Consider the following 18,137-nt stretch of genomic DNA (forward strand, 5'->3'; position numbering starts at 1 on the left):
GCGTGTGCAAGAAATATTACTATTTTTAAAACGTGTTTTAACATTTTCCATCCTGGGAAAGCTACTCTGAATGAAATAAAGATAATAATAATCCAGGCAAGCTGAGAATGCAGCAGAATATTCCACAATCCAAAAGAAATAAGGGTTCCTAGCAAAGGAAATGCCCATCCAAGAATTGAGCGTTAAGAATATGCACTTCCTGGATCTAGAAAAGCTATATGAGTTTTCAGGGTGGGGGGGGATAGACAGTTTGTGGATAGCAGGAAAATGCAAACACACACCCAGTCCTCACAAAAGCCAAGTATTTATGAATATTAAGGGAATGAATCATGAACGGTAAAAGCACCTTTCATTGGTGCGGAAGTAGGATGCCACAGAATTATATATCCAAATTCTCTCAAATTGGCAGCATCTGGTTATACGTCTAAATCCAGAGTTTGCAATCAGTCCCACCTAAAGCTGGAATAATTCCTTTGGCAATTTTAATGTAACTTAATTACGATTGTTTAACAAAACCTTTTCATATGTACGTCTTTTCCCATTAGCTATAGCTAGGGTAATGTCACTCACACAATACTGCAGGAGGTGACATTGCCTCACTGTTAATTCACCAGTCTAAGACTAAATTATCCAATTATTCATTCATCTTCCTCCCGATTCTTTGATTTATGAAAACAGTATTATAAACATACTTTTGCTTAAGTTTACAATAGCCTTAGGTCATAGCCAATTTTGCTGTTGCTTCTGATGCAAGTACTGTATTTCCTGCTATGCAAAAGAACTCTCTTAAAATGCCAGGGACTGCAGATGAAAATGGAGATAAATCAGTCCTTTTCTCTGTATAGTAACCCTTGGTTTTCCAAAGTAGATCACCAATTTATCTATGAAAAACCTACAAAACTTCAAAAGGAGAAAATGTTAAGAATTGAAAAACCCTCTTCCTAACTGAAGATGAGCCACATCAAGTTATCATGCCATGAAATACTTATTCTTGCAGGACTCTGTATTGAATTATTGAAATTAACAACATAAATCAGAACAAGTTGCTGCAGGGATATAAGGTTTGATGGAATCACTAGAAATGCAGATGGAGTAAGTTCAAATGTACCGTTGGCCTCTGTATTCTGCATTTTCTCAGGCAATGGCAAACGACTTCTGAAATTTTGCCAAGAAAATTGCCTTGTCCAAGTAGTTACCAGCAATCCATACAAGGCAAGGCAAGGCAAGGCAAGGCAAGGCAAGGCAAGGCAAGGCAAGGCAAGGCAAGGCAAGGCAAGGCAAGGCAAGGCAAGGCAAGGCAAGGCAAGGCAAGGCAAGGCAAGGCAAGGCAGCTCCCTCGGCACCTGGAGGAAACTGTCTATCTAGACCCGTTCCAGTCTGGCTTCCGACCCGGTTATAGCACGGAGACGGCTTTGGTCGCGTTGGTGGATGACCTCTGGAGGGCCAGGGACAGGGGTTGTTCCTCTGCCTTGGTCCTATTAGATCTCTCAGCGGCCTTCGATACCATCGACCATGGTATCCTGCTGCGCCGGTTGGAGGGATTGGGAGTGGGGGGCACCGTTTATCGGTGGTTCTCCTCCTATCTCTCTGACCGGTCGCAGACGGTGTTGACGGGGGGCAGAGGTCGTCCTCGAGGCGCCTCACTTGTGGGGTGGCTCAGGGTCGATTCTCGCCTACCCTGTTCAACATCTATGAAGCCGCTGGGTGAGGTCATCAGTGGTTTCGGGTGAGTTATCATCTGTGCGCTGATGATACTCAGCTGTACTTTTCCACCCGGACCACCCCAACGGCGGTCAAGTGCTGTCCCGGTGCCTGGAAGCTGTACGGGTCTGGATGGGGAGAAACAGACTCAAGCTCAATCCCTCCAAGACGGAGTGGCTGTGGATGCCGGCATCCCGGTACAGTCAGCTGCACCCGCAGCTGACTGTTGAAGCGAGTTAGTGGCCCCAAAGGAGGTGGTTCGCAACTTGGGCGTCCTCCTGGATGGATGGCTGTCTTTTGATGAACACCTGGCGGCCGTCGCCAGGAGGGCCTTTTACCAAGTTCGCTTGGTTCGCCAGTTGCGTCCCTTCCTTAACCGGGATGCCTTATGCACGGTCACTCACGCTCTGGTTACGTCTAGGCTGGATTATTGCAATGCTCTCTACATGGGGCTGCCCTTGAGGTGCACCCAGAGGCTGCAGTTAGTCCAGAATGCGGCTGCGCGAGTAGTAACAGGAGCCGCTCGTGGCTCCCACGTGACATCGCTGCTCCGTAGCTTGCACTGGCTTCCTGTGGTCTTTCGGGTGCGCTTCAAGATTTTGGTAACTATCTTTAAAGCGCTCCATGGCTTAGGACCCGGGTACTTACGAGACCGCTTGCTGTTACCCTTTGCCTCCCACCGACCCGTACGCTCTCACAGAGAGGGTCTTCTCAGGGTGCCGTTCGCCAAACAATGTCGGCTGGCGGCCCCCAGGAGTAGGGCCTTCTCTGTGGGGGCAGTGACGCTCTGGAACAAACTTCCCGCTGGCCTGCGTCAAGTGCCTGATCTTCGGACCTTCTGTCGTGAGCTCAAAACATATCTATTTATTAAAGCGGGACTGGCATAATTTGTGTTGAATTTTAAATTGGGTATTCTTAATATTTTTAAATTTTTAAATCTAAATTTTAATAATCAGCCTTTAAAATTTGCTCTTTTTAAATGTTGTTTTAAATTGTATATATTTTGTTTTTATTCTGGCTGTACACCGCCCTGAGTCCTTCAGGAGAAGGGCGGTATAAAAATTTAATAAAATAAAAATAAATAATAAATAAATAAGGCAAGGCAAGGCAAGGCAAGGCAAGGCAAGGCAAGGCAAGGCAAGGCAAGGCAAGGCAAGGCAAGGCAAGGGCAGGGCAGGGCAGGGCAGGGCAGGACAGGAATTGAAAGTAGACGATAATATCAGGAATGCAGCATATTGTCCCGCAACATCATTTTCCTGATTTAAGAGATAGAATTTCTCTTCCACACCAGTCTCCATCAGAGCTGCAGATTTTCACAGCTTTTCAAATCCAGGAGGTGGTTATGTTACTTTTAGATTCGATTATATAATTTTATTTTTTTATGCTGTAATTGCACAAGAATGGGATACAATCACAAAACAATTGTAGATTTGTAGGTATGTCACATGCGTTCCTTTCTCGGTCATCTGCTGTGGAATTATTGGGATGCCAAACTAATAGCAAGATACATGACTTTCTGCTTTGCCTTATCTATTAATCAGCTACGATAGCAAGACACTTCTCTTTGAATGAGGTGCCGATTAAAACAGATATACTTAGATGTCCCAGCCTTCTAGTTGGTTTGGGATTATAATTGAGTTCTCTGCCATTGGTGATGCTAATTGGAGAAGTCCAGAAATATCTAACCAAACACATCTGGAGGCCATCAATTTCAAAAGATTGTTCTCACCAGATTCAATGAATAACTTTATCCAGTCATTAATATAGGAATTCTTGGATGCTGGCAACTATAATGCAATTTTATACAAGGAAAATCATGGGCACTTCATAATTTATTTATTTATTTATTTATTTATTTGATTTTTATACCGCCCTTCTCCCGAAGGACTCAGGGCGGTGTACAGGCAAAAATAAAACAGACAGTACAATATACAATTTAAAATGCAATTAAAAAACTTATTTTAAAATTGGCCTGAAAAGTATACAATGAACTAAAAACCCCATTTAAAATTAGTTAATAAAATTTAAAATTTAATAAAATTCAATTTAAGCCAGCCCCGCGCGAATAAAAAGATGTGTCTTCAGTTCGCGACGGAATGTCCGAAGGTCAGGTATTTGGTGTAAACCCGGGGGAAGTTCGTTCCAGAGTGTGGGAGCCCCCACAGAGAAGGCCCTTCCCCTGGGGGCCGCCAGCAGGCATTGCTTGGCGGACGGCACCCTGAGAAGTCCCTCTCTGTGCGAGCGTACGGGTCGGTGGGAGGCATGTGGTAACAGCAGGCGGTCCCGTAAATACCCAGGCCCTAAGCCATGGAGCGCTTTAAAGGTAGTAACCAAAACCTTAAAGTGCACTCGAAAGGCCACAGGTAGCCAGCGCAGTCTGCGCAGGAGCGGTGTTATATGGGAGCTATGCGGAGCTCCCTCTATCACCCGCGCAGCTGCATTCTGGACTAACTGAAGCCTCCGAGTGCACTTCAAGGGGAGCCCCATGTAGAGAGCATTACAATAATCGAAGCGAGAGGTAACGAGCGCATGAGTGACCGTGCACAAGGCATCCCGATCAAGGAAGGGGCGCAACTGCTGAACCAGGCGAACCTGGTGGAAGGCCCCCCTGGAGACGGCCGTCAAATGATCTTCAAATGACAGCCGTTCATCCAGGAGGACACCTAAGTTGCGCACCCTATCCTTTGGGGCCAATAACTCGCCTCCAACAGTCAGCCGCGGCTGCAGCTGACTGAATCGGGGTGCCGGCATCCACAGCCACTCCGTCTTGGAGGGATTAAGCTTGAGCCTGTTTCTCCCCATCCAGACCCGTACGGCTTCCACACATCGGGACAGCACTTCAACAGCTTCATTGGGGTGGCCTGGGGTGGAAAAGTACAGCTGGGTGTCATCAGCGTACAGCTGGTATCTCACCCCAAAGCCACTGATGATCTCACCCAACGGCTTCATATAGATGTTGAACAGAAGGGGCGAGAGAATCGACCCCTGCGGCACCCCACAAGTGAGGTCCCTCGCGGTCAACCTCTGCCCCCCTGTCAACACCGTCTGCGACTGGTCAGAGAGATAGGAGGAGAACCACCGATACACGGTTCCTCCCACTCCCAATCCCCCCAACCGGCGCAGCAAGATACCATGGTCGATGGTATCAAAAGCCGCTGAGAGGTCTAATAGGACCAGGTCAGAGGAATAACCCCTGTCCCTGGCCCTCCAGAGATCATCCACCAATGCGACCAAAGCTGTCTCCGTGCTGTACCCGGGTCGGAAGCCGGACTGGAACGGGTCTAGATAGACGGCTTCATCCAGGTATTGGGGTAGCTGTCGCTACCCCAATAATATCTTTGATATATAGATTTTTAACTTTTTATCAAATGCCCATTCAAGAAAAAAAGGTTTTAGAAAAATAGTTCTGTAAATATTGCAATGAATGTTTAAATATAAATTGTCAAACAAACAAACAAACAAAACCCACAAACAAATAGGAGATGTTTCTAAGCCTTCAAAATTCTTCAGAAGCAAATTTCAGTTACTAACAGCTGGAGAGACTATACCAGATGCAAAGTTCCGCTTTCCTGCAGAGATGTATTGTACAGTGGGATGTGGTATTTATATAGGAGTGGGCGGCCCCACTGAAACATAGGGGGAGTTTAGATATTCTCCATTGCAGCACCCAGCATTGCTCAGTTGGATGCTGTTTTTTGATGAAGGACTTCCTTTTAATTATCCTTTTAAAAGTGAGTCTATTTAGATACCTAGTTATTTGTGCTTTGAAACCTCAAAGACGTCAGCCTTTAATGAGAAAAAAAAACACGTTGGTAACATGTTGGAGGTTCATTCTTGAAGCTAAGGAAAAGTTCTGTCATTTTGAAATTGAAATTTAAGGCTTGATACATGATGTTCAGGTGATGTTCAAATTTGATATTAGGTTGTTCCAAGCTACCAATTCTGCATCTTGCACTTCGGATAAATTCCATGTATCATGTCATGATCTAAGTGTTAAAGTATAATTTGCTTCCAACTGTGAGCTTCTTCAAAGTTTGTGATATATTATTCACAGCAACACAAGCTGTTCACTTACACAGATGAACTTTGCATGTATGGAGAGCAGAGAAGTTAACGCTTGCAAAATGAACAAGATGGAAACACGGATGAACATAAAAGACCACTGGGGAAGAAATAAATAAATAACTTAGAAAAGTTATCACAAGTGATGTTCAAAAGTCAGCATGCAGCCTTAAATAGTCCATTCGACAAACTGCCATTAAATTTAGCAAGAGAGAAAAAAAATCCATGAGAAGTAATAAATTGCTTTGGCATTCTTGAATATTAATTATGATATATGTACCCAGCCAGTAGAAGACAATATTCAAAAGCAATTCTAACTATATTTCTAAAAAACAGTCTTAGAGACAAGATGAACTCCTGCTTATTTTCGGATCTTGTGCCCACAAATATGCTGAAGGCCCAGCAGACAGAAGGTCCCTGCCTGAGCAAGGGGCTGGACTAGAAGACCTCCAAGGTCCCTTCCAGCTCTATTCTGATTGATTGACTGACATAACTAAAGCCTAGATAAATAGGATTCCAAATAAGGGTATTTCTTCCCACAGGATTCAGAAGATAGTTTGATAAGCCTGGGACTGATTTCAAGAACCTGGGTTTGGCATAACCATCTTTGTGGAAATCAGTCATGCTCTGCATTTCTTGTTTGCCAAAACTGCAAGAAATCTAGCATTCCCTTCAAAAAAAAACAACTAGCTTGCCAAATGTCAAGCAAACGGGCAGACATTACATTGTGACTTTTTAAAGGGATTTTTCTGATAACTTTTTAAATTTCTTGATATAGCTGGCTGAAATCTGCAGGATAACTTTGAAAGGGCCAAGGTCAGACTTTCTGTGTAAGGCGGTATATGTAAGCCGCATATATATATTTTGAAACAGTGGTCAAAATTACCCTTGTTTTTGTGAGCAATTGACATATGACATAAAGGCAAGAAAACTATAAAATTGCAGAAGGATTGATGCAAGGGAAGGAAGAGAGGGAGGGAAAGATTGGACAACCATTTGTCTGAAATGGTGTAGGGTTTCCTGCCAAGTTCCCTTCCAACTCTGTTATTCTTATGAAAGGGCGAAGGAAGGATTCAAATTTGAAAGATGGAAGGATTTGCTTGGTCTCTCCCATTTCTCATATTCTATATTTTCTTTTTGTCAAATTATATTGAATTTGCACTAAATATAGACATGTCCTTAGGCAAGAAACCTTCAACAACTCGGAAGATTATGTGCAAGAATTAGGCAGTTAAGATTAAATGAAAAACAGTGAAAGTTAATTTTATGTTCTTGCTCCACCAAGGACACAGAAAGTACAATAGGAAATAGACAGGTAAGGGTAGTGAAATGTGCTATGACAGAGGCAGGAGTTGCACAAACATTTTGCAAACAATAGGCCAAGGCTACATGCTCAAAACTGCAAAACCTCTATAAAAACCTCTGAAGATTCTTGCTTCTCGGAGAAAGAACTAGTAAAAATCCAGTACAATGATGTAAACAAGGGGTAGTCAACCTTTTTATACCTACTGCCCACTTTTGTATCTCTGTTAGTAGTAAAATTTTCTAACCGCCCACCAGTTCCACAGTAATGTGCCGTGTATCGTCGTCTGTGCATGCCTCTCGCGCATTGTGGATTGGGTTTGGGGGGGGGTGCCGGTTACCAGCTCTGCTTGTCTGTTACAGCTGGGTGGTGTGGGGGGAGATGCGCGAGCTATTCTGAGACGAGGCTCTTTTGTTTGCGGTCGCACTATAGCGCCATTACGTTTCACTTACTTAACATGAACTAAACTTATGCGCGGGCGATACAAATAGTATATTTTCAGAAATTTAAATTGTCACGGGGAATTTTATGAAAACCTAATGAAAATGTTTTTAAATAATGCTATGAAATTTTTTTAAAAAGTCAATTAAATTAAAAAAACGGAAAGTGCTTCAGTATTAGACAAAATCCCTACCGCCCACCATGAAAACTGGAAGCCCACTAGTGGGCAGTAGGGACCAGGTTGACTATCACTGGTGTAAATAGACTAGAGTCTATTATTCAAAGAAAAGTACTCACCCCAATGCCTTTTCTCTGCTTTCCTTGAGATTTTCCTGATGTGGAAACTTCTGAAGAAATACATCCACTTCTGTGGATAAATAAGCTCCTTTGAATCAACAGATCATTAACAAAGCACCAGAAAGTTAGACAGAGGTACACTTCAGAGGAGCCCACATTGAGTTGAACATTTCTCTAACCTTTCCAAATCAAAGTTTTGAATTCAGAATCCAGTCAAAACTGATTCAAATACCTATTTCAGAACTTCATAGTCCAATCGATTCACATTATGCTTCGGAAGAAGCATAACAATCGGACAGTGAATCATTGAATTTTATAAATGAAAGAAAACCTCCAGAAAAGTCCTCTTTTCTGGTTTGAACTGGGGTTTGTGAACTAAATAACACAAAAGCCATACTATGAAAAGATAAGCAGCTACCAGTAACCCAAAACACAAAATATCACAAAAAACTTTAGTCTGATTACTCTAGCAATATGAAAATCCTTCAAAACTGAAATATTTTCACCATTGCCAAAACACTGAATTGGACAATTTATAACTATTGCAAGTTATAATTTACTAAAGGTAAAGATAAAGGTTTCCTTCGCGCATATGTGCTAGTCATTCCTGACACTAGGGGGCAGTGCTAATCTCCATTTCAAAGCCAAAGAGCCAGCGCTGTCCAAAGACTTCTTCGTGGTCATGTGGCTGGCATGACTAAACATCAAAGGCATTTACAAAATTATTTAGTAAATGATTTACTAGGGTCCTGTTAATTCAGAAGCATGATTGTCAATAGCTAATAATGGGAGCTGAACACTGAAAAGGAACGTTCTCCTTTACCTTCTTATATACTGAACCAGTGGTGAAATCCAATTTTTTTTACTACCAGTTCTGTGGGCGTGGCTTGGTGGGCGTGGAAGGGGAAGGATACTGAAAATCTCCATTCCCACCTCACTCTGGGGCCAGCCGGAGGTGGTATTTGCTGGTTCTCCGAAATGCTCAAAATTTCCGCTACCGGTTCTCCAGAACCTGTCAGAACCTGCTGGATTTCACCCCTGTACTGAACTAATAATTATTTGGCTATCTCCAACTAATTCTTGGCAATAAAGCAGCCTCCCATGGCCCATTTGATTATCCTCTCCAAGGTCAGGAAGAGTTCTCTACTCTTAAAGAAATAACTGCTCCTGCATGCTTAAAATAAACATAGCATGACTGGAAATAAGTTTTATAAGCACTAAGGAAACTGAAATTTCAACTCTCCTGTTCCCTTTAAACCCTGATCTGGATATATTTTTAGGCTGGGTTCTTGAGTGAAGCATTTCCACACAAGGATACTGCAGCTGGAAAGCAGCTCTGCCCTCTTGTCCCCATGACATCAGCATATCTGGAGAAAATCTTGCCTGATTAATTCCAGCTCTGGAGCTTCAGATGCTAGATCCTGCAATAGCCTAGATCAGGGATGTCAAACTCAATTTCATTGAGGGCCGCATCAGGGTTGTGGTTGACCTCAGGGGGCCGGGGAGATGTGGCTGGGATGGGTGTGGCCAGCTCAATGTTACTCGTGTTGGAGACACCTGCAAAAGGGGAATCTTTTCTTTTCTTTTCTTTTGCTAGCCTTCTGCCAGTGAAATGGAGCTCGGGGGAGTGCACATGCCTTCCCCAAGCTCCATTTTTGCTGGCAGAAGGCTGCAGGAGGCCATCGCAGCCAAAAGTGGGGCCCGGGTGTGTGTGCGCGGCAGCCCCAAGCTCCATTTTCTTTGGCAGAGGCACTGCAGGCTGGTCCTTTGCTGCTTCAAGGGCAGCCCTGCAGGTGAGATCTAAGCACCCTTGGACCAGGTCTGGCCCACAGGCTGAGTTTGACAGCTCGCCCTAGATATATCACAAAGGATGAAATTGACAAATAGGTTGTCCCTTCCGCCAGTGTGCAAAGTGCTGTCCCTCTATACTTTCTTTACTCTTCGAGTAGTGCGTGGGTGAGGGATTTTTATTGCTGCAACATTTGCAGAAATTTGAAATAGCCACCTCTGGTTCTTGCTCTTGGCATTAGTGAAGGCAATCACAAATCACCTTCAAACTGTTTTCAAGGGTTTGGGGAGTGAAAATATGTCCTGATTGCTTTTTTCATTATCTCTGAACTTTGTGTTCTTCAGCCATATCTGATCAAGCCATGTGATCTTCATGCAGTTTGAATTTCCTTCCATTCTCACTTAAAACTATTGTTTATTCCTGTCCTATTTTTCTTACATTCCCTATTATTTTGGATACTTATTTTTCTGTTCACTCAGTATTTTAAGCCACAAATGAACAAGGTCAGACTTTATCTACATTGGCTGGAATTAAGAGAGTCAAGGTCCAACATATCTAAAGGTCAGAAGATTGGGAAATATATTTAGGAGAAATGAAATCCTTTTGATTACTTGCACCAAGTTCTTTAGTATCATTTTGATCTCTCACAGACAGGCATAATTTTACTGTCTTTCACAACACATAACCGAAAAAAATAAGCAGTTCTGCTTAGGAAGCATAGGGCTTTGTGCTTTTAAGGACCACTGCAATTATAGTCCATGCAAATATAAAAAAACAATCTTTCCAGTGGAGTCTGCTATTTTGTATTATTTAATAGCTATTTATAAGGTCAGTTACAACTTGTGTTCAATTAATAATCCTTAATAAGACAAATTACACTTTCAATACAATTCCGTTACAATTCTCAATTACTTCTGTAAATTTTGAATGTATGATTATGATGAATAATCTGCAATTAGATTCACAGTCTAAGACTGGTAAAAGCCTAATTCAGTCCTAATTAAGGACCTAAGAGTTATAAAAAATAGTGCCAAAGGATGCAGGCAGTTCAGAATCACTCAGTTGTGTTGGGCAGCTGTAGAAATTGAACAGCACTTAGCAATAGCACTTAGACTTATATATTGCTTCACAGTGCTTTACAGCCTTCCTTAAGCAGAATCAGCATATTGCCCCCAACAATTTAGGTCCTCATTTTACCAACCTTGGAAAGATGGAAGGGTGAGTCAACCCTGAGCCAGTCAGAATCTAACTGCTGGCAGTCAGCAGAATTAGCCTGCAATACTGCATTCTAACTATGGTTCTTAAATAAAATAAAATAAAATAAATAAATTAAATTAAATTTTAAAAAATAAAATAAAAAAATAAAATAAATTTCAAGCAAAGTGTTTCTCATTTTGGGCATGGGTCCTAAGTCCCTTCATTCAATAATGTTGAAATTTTGAATGGTTGCTGAAAGGCTATGAGCTGAAGATTTCCTGCTGTCATTTGGTGGGATTTTACTATAGCCACTGATCAAATGATCAATTTTTCATCCTTTGCTCTACACAAAGGTAACATTTTCCTGTTGTTTGCTACATGCTGAAATTATCATTATGTTCACAACATTGTGAAATCACAGACCCCAGTTCTTTAGTTAATCTGGATTTTCACATTCATCGAGTTCTTCCCAAGAACCTAGAATGTCATAATATATTGGCGTATTATTATTATTATTATTAACTTTATTCATTAAATATGAAACTCAGTCAACTGAGAAAGTTTTTTGAATTTTATTATTCAAATAAAATTTGAATTTTATTATCTTATATCTCATTTTATTATTTTATTCCTATTTATCACTAATACACTATCGGAGAACTTTTTAATTAAACTTTTGGATTTAATTAAATAGGACTATCAGACATGGGCTGTAAAACTCCAGACCACCCTTCGATTCATCTTTTATGCAACCTTTAAAAAAAGCCTTTCTTACAATAGTCTCTTTCTTGTTACAGCACAGGAAAAGTATTAGTGATAAAAAGCATGATCATCTCATTCTTTATCTCACTGAGTTCCCAACACCACATTAATATATTTCTTTGAATGCAAACCTTAAAATACTTCAAACTAAAACGTATTTGCTACTTTTAATTACGGATGCCATATGTGGGCTCCAAACATCAAGAGTTAAAAGATTTATGCATCATTTTCCTGACATTCAGTTATGGTAGCCCTAATTTTAATTCCAATCCTACATTCTTCATCATGGAATCAATTGGAAAGAGCCTGTGAGTTGTCAAATCTGCTCCATGCAAGAATCCAGATTAAAGAATCAACAACAAATTTCTATCCAGCTTCTGCTAAAACACACCTGTGGGAGGAGCAGTAGCACCACCGTTTCTATAAGTAATTTGTTCTAGAGTCGAATTGCTCTCATGGTTAAAAAATATCCCAGTTTTGCATCATCTGCAAATGTGATTCCTTCCACCTATGTATCTAACTCTTTAATAAAAAAATGATTGAACCTTATGGATTTGATGGGGAACTACTGTTGAACATTCTTTAAGTATGATTTTTCAGCCCAGCCAGGCATCCACCTATATCATGCCATCCTACCCCACATCTAATCAGGCGCATCATGGCATTTCATCAAAAACAATGTATATTTTTAATATACCCACAATTTGTGAAGGAAAATACTAAATAAAAACTGATTGAGTTTTTTTTCATCTTCCATTCAATTGTGTCCAACTCTTGGAGATTGCCTGGACATGTTTCTGCAGGTTTTTTGCAAGTTTTTTTTTCAGAAACAGTATGCTATTGGGTCCTTCCTAAAACTGAGAAAAAGTGACTGGCCAAAGATCACCCAGGTGGCTTTGTGCCAAAGGCAGGACTGGAAGTCATAGTCTCCCAGTTTCTACCCTGTTTCCCCCAAAATAAGACATCCCCTGATAATAAGCCCAATCGGGCTTTTGAGCGCATGGCAATAAGGCCAAACACTTATTTCAGGGTTCAGAAAAATATAAGACAGGGTCTTATTTTGGGGAAAACACGGTAGCACGATACCATAACCAGTACAGGCAGATTTGATTTATGACTCTCAGTCCCCGAGAAAAATGGTCATTAAACAAGATACTCACATTACTGATTTGTTCAGTGACCACAAACCCAGCTCTCCCAGTTGTGATCATTAAGCAATGTTAAGTGGAACTCAGAAGTGCCTCAGAGGGTGAGGGCAGCACAGTGCAGATCACATGAGAATCTCTTCCTACTGAGGAATTTAAAATTCTCCCTGCCAAAATCCAAGCAGGAGTTTCAGCCTCCCAGAAGATGTCCATGCATACGAACTGTCAAAGGATCATAACTTGAAGCCCACCTGTTCATCAAATTGTCTCAAAACAAGGTGATTCTCCTTTAAATTACATAAACCATGTGTAGTTCAGAATTCCAACTGTCAGTCCTCAATGGATCCAGAGTTCTTAAAAAGGGACGGACAAGATTTAATTAATTTTTCTACCCCCAAGAAAATCTGCTCTGACGGGAATGACACATTATATTTTAAATTTTTGTTTTATATCTGACTGATTATTCATTTTGTAAGTGAATCTCAAAATATGCACTTATATAATATATATCATTCACTCATATTAGTACTGGAATTCCAATTTCAACAGTCTGAACATTTTTAAGGTTCTATTTTTGGTGATGAACAAATATAGCACCTTATTTAGCATTGAAAAAAATATTTTTATTTCTTCCTTAAGCAATACAGTGCTATAAGTAGAGCACTGCTTGATCATTACTCATTTAAGCAGTTTCTGAAGAGCATATGCCAACATATTTGTTCAACAGATAAGCATGCTATTTTTAAAACTAAAAATATTCTGATTTTCATGCAAGCTGATTAGCTAAGGAATCTTCCCAAGAACTAAAATGAAACCAGCTTATTTTCTTGAAATAAAATGATGCATGTAGGAATTAATTTACAAATAAAAGTGTGAGATGGCTGACCTTTTATTTTTCTTTCCCATCCCTTAAGTATGCCCCTAAAGCTGGCATACTGACATAGGAATTTTTCTCTTTTTGTTTCTTAAACACAGAACTCTTGTTTCTGGAATCTCTTCTAAATTCTTAAACTAATTTTTAGTTGCTTTAACATAAAATAGGATCACATGCACATCTTTCCTTCGAGACCTGTCTTCATTTATAAAATGTATTAGTTGGCATACATATAGGTTAAGAAATGAAGTAGAAGAATCAACAATATTACTTGAAATATATATGAGACAGGAGAAAGCAATTGCATTGAATTTTACTTTCTGGAAGCTGAAAATGACTGAAGCATAACAGGAAGAATTTTTTGGGTTTTGTATTTTTTTTCATTTTGTTAAGTATGGAGAAATTCCCTTTGTATCCTGAAGGGTTACAATGCTGATTGATGTTCAGGTCAAACACTAGCTCTCTACCTGTATCTCTATAAGATCTGAAATAATTTCTCTCCAGAATCATTAAGAGTAAGAAGCCTCTTATGTAAATGTTGACAAGTTCAAATTTTGATGCTCTGTTCTTTGAGACTGTAATCTACAGAGAGCTTTAGATCCCTAACCCCACCCCACACCCCCAAAAAGCTTTGCAAAACAGAAGTTAAAATTTCCCTTTCTGGTAAATGTTGCTCCTTGAAGACTAGAGATCTTTTTAGAACTAAATAACTCACAGACAGCATGGGGTCCAAAATGCAGTAGCCCATAAATTATTGTAACCCTATAACATGAGTTACATCATTCATTGGGTAGAATGCTGGGTGTAATGCAGAATTGACTTTAAGCTACATATCCATATAAAATTTGGCACTGAGGTATTTACGGTACACAAATGTATCATCAACATGGAAGCAACCAATCCATCCAACCACACACACTATCAGAAACTCCTGGTGATACCCCAAATTTTAAAGGAAAAGGGGTAAAAGCTGTAACCGTTATTTCTCCATTGAAGTTAACATACCCTCCCAATTACAGTTAGATTGACTCCTTGAATACTGGCCCTCCTGAAGCAATTAAAAACTGAACTCTTCTGGAGTGTTTGGAGAATGAGAATGGTTGCAATTCTACCTAAAGTACAAGCAAATAAATGAAATCAAACATGGTATAAGTGCAACTCCATATCATCTTAATCATTTCTCAAAAACAAGTCCTTTTTGTACCAAACTGGAAAAATTGTGAGCGGTTTCATTTGACTAAATTTGAATATATATTTTTTCCTAAGGTAATGTGTTTCAAGAACTTTTTTTTTTACTGTCTGGGAGCAATTGTGGCTGTTTGCCTTTCACCTATTAGGAATGCAATTATGGGAACATTACTCTGGACAACTTTTGTGTTAAAGCTAAGACACAGCTGGTTGGCAGCACCTTGTCAAATGAGATGACTAGGGGATGAGAACCCACCCCCCCAAACCCAATCCAGAAGGCAGCTGTGCTACACTACTTCCATATTCTTGCCAGAAGCTATGTTCATGCAGTCCTTAGGAATCAAACTCTACTTGAAGGATTTTCTTTTTATTAAATCTAAGCAACAGCAATTAAGACATTAAAAAGTTATAGAGTTACAAATCCAATTTCTGTCACCTATTCATTCTTGAATTGATAGAACTGTAGATATAGTTTGCATATGGGGGAAAAGAATCGCCATGCAGTCTCAGGTATCCTGGTTCTCAGTTCTAAGTACAGAGAAACCCAATTTTGTATCCAATTGTCTTACTTTTATTTAAAAGAATAGATCTGTCAAACTGAAGCGATCCGACTAATCCTGAAATACGGCAAAGCTAGTATTTTATGGCTCTTGGTTGAAATAATTGAGAATTCTTTTCTTGAAATGAAAGGATTAATCAAAAGGATTAAGTGATAAGCTTTTTTACTTTAGGCGCCCCTGATGAGATACACTGACAGAAAATTTTCAATGTCTTTCTAGAACAGCTTAGGAGAGTAGAGTAGAACATTATCATGTTTGCCTCCATGGTAAACAGCTTCCCACAGGTATGGAAAGAGGCGAATAGGCCAGCTGCAACATCCCAGAAGATGGGAAGCATGACAGAATGGGATCTCCAAGTACTATATGCCAGAAACTAGCTCAGTAAAGCATTTAACCCAGGCTCAAGCCAAAAAGATTTCTAGGAATAAAGCAGGAAATCTTATGATTTATTGTTTAGGCTTCTCCCAAACACTTGACCTTTTTCTTCCCCCACAATTCTTTGCAAGGCAATCCAAAGAGCTTGGCTCAGGAAATAATGGCAACAGCATTCATTCTATCTGGTTATATGACACTAAGTTATGTACATGTTTGCCAAGAGGTCCAGCAGTGATCATGTTTTGTTCTTTCCTGTCTATGCTTAATACTAAAACCAATTCTTTAAAGCCTTTGGAGCACCAATCGATTCTTAATTCCTACCTTTGCCTGTTTTCCACTATCTGTCTCATGGTCTCAAGCACAAGCACTTTAATATATGAATGCTCTCAAATATACTCAAGTATTGATTAATAAAGTGTGGATTTTTTTTGTAGCAGACAAATAGAAATAAAAAAACCCATTAAGATGAAGAATAACTTTCAGAAAGATACTTAAACCTACATCCGAGACACTCCAAAATTTTACTTACACAAAATTGGAAATACCTTTCAAAAGGACATTGCTTCATTTATAATAACCATATTAACAATCAAGATCAAATGCAGAAATGCTCAAAGAATGAAGGTAAAATGTATTGTTGGAATAACATATCTTACAAAGTAAACAATACACAAGTTGCATCCATAATATACAGTGATATACTATTTATTTATTTATTTATTTTTATTTTATTTGATTTTTATACCGCCCTTCTCCCGAAGGACTCAGGGCGGTGTACAGGCATAATAAAACCGACAATACAATATACAAGTTTAAAATACGATTTAAAAAACTTATTTAAATTAGCCCAGTGATTAAAATTTACCATACTAAGACCCCGTTTAAAATTAATAAATTAACATTAAAATCCCAATTTAAGCCAGCCCCGCGCGGATAAAAAGATGGGTCTTGAGTTCGCGACGAAATGTCCGAAGGTCAGGTATTTGGCGTAAACCCGGGGGAAGCCCGTTCCAGAGTGTGGGAGCCCCCACAGAGAAGGCCCTTCCCCTGGGGGCCGCCAGCCGACATTGTTTGGCGGACGGCACCCTGAGAAGTCCCTCTCTATGGGAGCGTACGGGTCTGTGGGAGGCGTGTGGTAACAGCAGGCGGTCCCGTAAGTACCCAGGTCCTAAGCCATGGGCGCTTTAAAGGTCATAACCAACACCTTAAGTGCACCCGGAAGGCCACAGGCAGCCAGTGCAGGCTGCGCAGGAGGCGGTGTTACATGGGAGCTACGCGTAGCTCCTTCTATAACCCGCGCAGCTGCATTCTGGACTAACTGAAGCCTCCGGCGCACTTCAAGGGGAGCCCCATGTAGAGAGCATTACAGTAATCCAAGCGAGAGGTAGCAGGCGCATGAGTGACTGTGCATAAGGCATCCCGATCAAGGAAGGCGCAACTGCGAACCAGGCGAACCTGGTGGAAGGCCCTCCTGGAGCGGCCGTCAAATGGTCTTCAAGCGACAGCCGATCATCAGGAGGACACCCAAGTTCGCACCCTATCCTTTGGGGCCAGTAACTCGCCTCCAACAGCCAGCGGCTGCAGCTGACTGAATCGGGTGCCGGCATCCACAGCCACTCCGTCTTGGAGGATTAAGCTTGAGCCTGTTTCTCCCCATCCAGACCCGTACAGCCTCAAACACCGGGACAGCACTTCAACAACTTCATTGGGGTGGTCCGGGTGGAAAGTACAGCTGGGTGTCATCAGCGTACTGCTGGTATCTCACCCCGAAACCACTGATGATCTCACCCAACGGCTTCATATAGATGTTGAACAGCAGGGGCGAGAGAATCGACCCCTGCGGGACCCCACAAGTGAGGCCCCTCGCGGTCGACCTCTGCCCCCCTGTCAACACCGTCTGCGACCAGTCGGAGAGATAGGAGGAGAACCACCGATATACGGTGCCTCCCACTCCCAATCCCCCCAACCGGCGCAGCAGGATACCATGGTCGATGGTATCGAACGCCGCTGAGAGGTCTAATAGGACCAGGGCAGAGGAACATCCCCTGTCCCTGGCCCTCCAGAGATCATCCACCAATGCGACCAAAGCTGTCTCCGTGCTGTATCCGGGTCGGAAGCCGGACTGGAACGGGTCTAGATAGACATCTTCATCCAGGTGTTGGGGCAGCTGTCGCGCCACGGCACTCTCTACAACCTTCGCAACAAAACGATTTTTTATACTATACATTAGAATAGTATGAATTAAATAGCAGAGGAAGGGACATTTAAAGAAAATGAACTACCCTATGAATCCAGACTACACTTTTTCAAAATTATTAACAAAAAACCACAGGAATAGTCACATTAGTTATTAATGCAACAGTTTAAAATATTTTATTAAATATATTGTTGCCAAGCAACAATTCAGGCAACAAACACCTTTTCTTATTCCATAACGTAGCTT

At 41.1% G+C, this 18,137-nt stretch overlaps 1 protein-coding gene across 1 annotated transcript; it reads right to left on the minus strand.

Annotated features, from left to right (window-relative positions):
* Window positions 1-3,611: 3,611 nt before the first annotated feature.
* On the minus strand, window positions 3,612-13,191 carry LOC131191574 (uncharacterized). The gene is made up of 3 exons (XM_058169853.1): window positions 12,949-13,191; window positions 7,805-7,874; window positions 3,612-5,863 (listed from the first exon to the last, which is right to left on the minus strand). Exon 3 carries the CDS (start codon window positions 4,648-4,650, stop codon window positions 3,748-3,750), a length of 903 nt encoding a protein of 300 aa, XP_058025836.1. The 5' UTR covers window positions 4,651-5,863; window positions 7,805-7,874; window positions 12,949-13,191; the 3' UTR covers window positions 3,612-3,747.
* Window positions 13,192-18,137: the final 4,946 nt, after the last annotated feature.

The sequence above is a fragment of the Ahaetulla prasina genome, chromosome 2 (assembly GCF_028640845.1).
Source record: "Ahaetulla prasina isolate Xishuangbanna chromosome 2, ASM2864084v1, whole genome shotgun sequence".
Classification (NCBI taxonomy): Eukaryota; Metazoa; Chordata; class Lepidosauria; order Squamata; family Colubridae; genus Ahaetulla; species Ahaetulla prasina.

Excerpts from the sequence above, each read along its gene's own strand:
- LOC131191574 (XM_058169853.1), bottom strand. The coding sequence starts at position 4,650 with ATGAAGCCGTTGGGTGAGATCATCAGTGGCTTTGGGGTGAGATACCAG.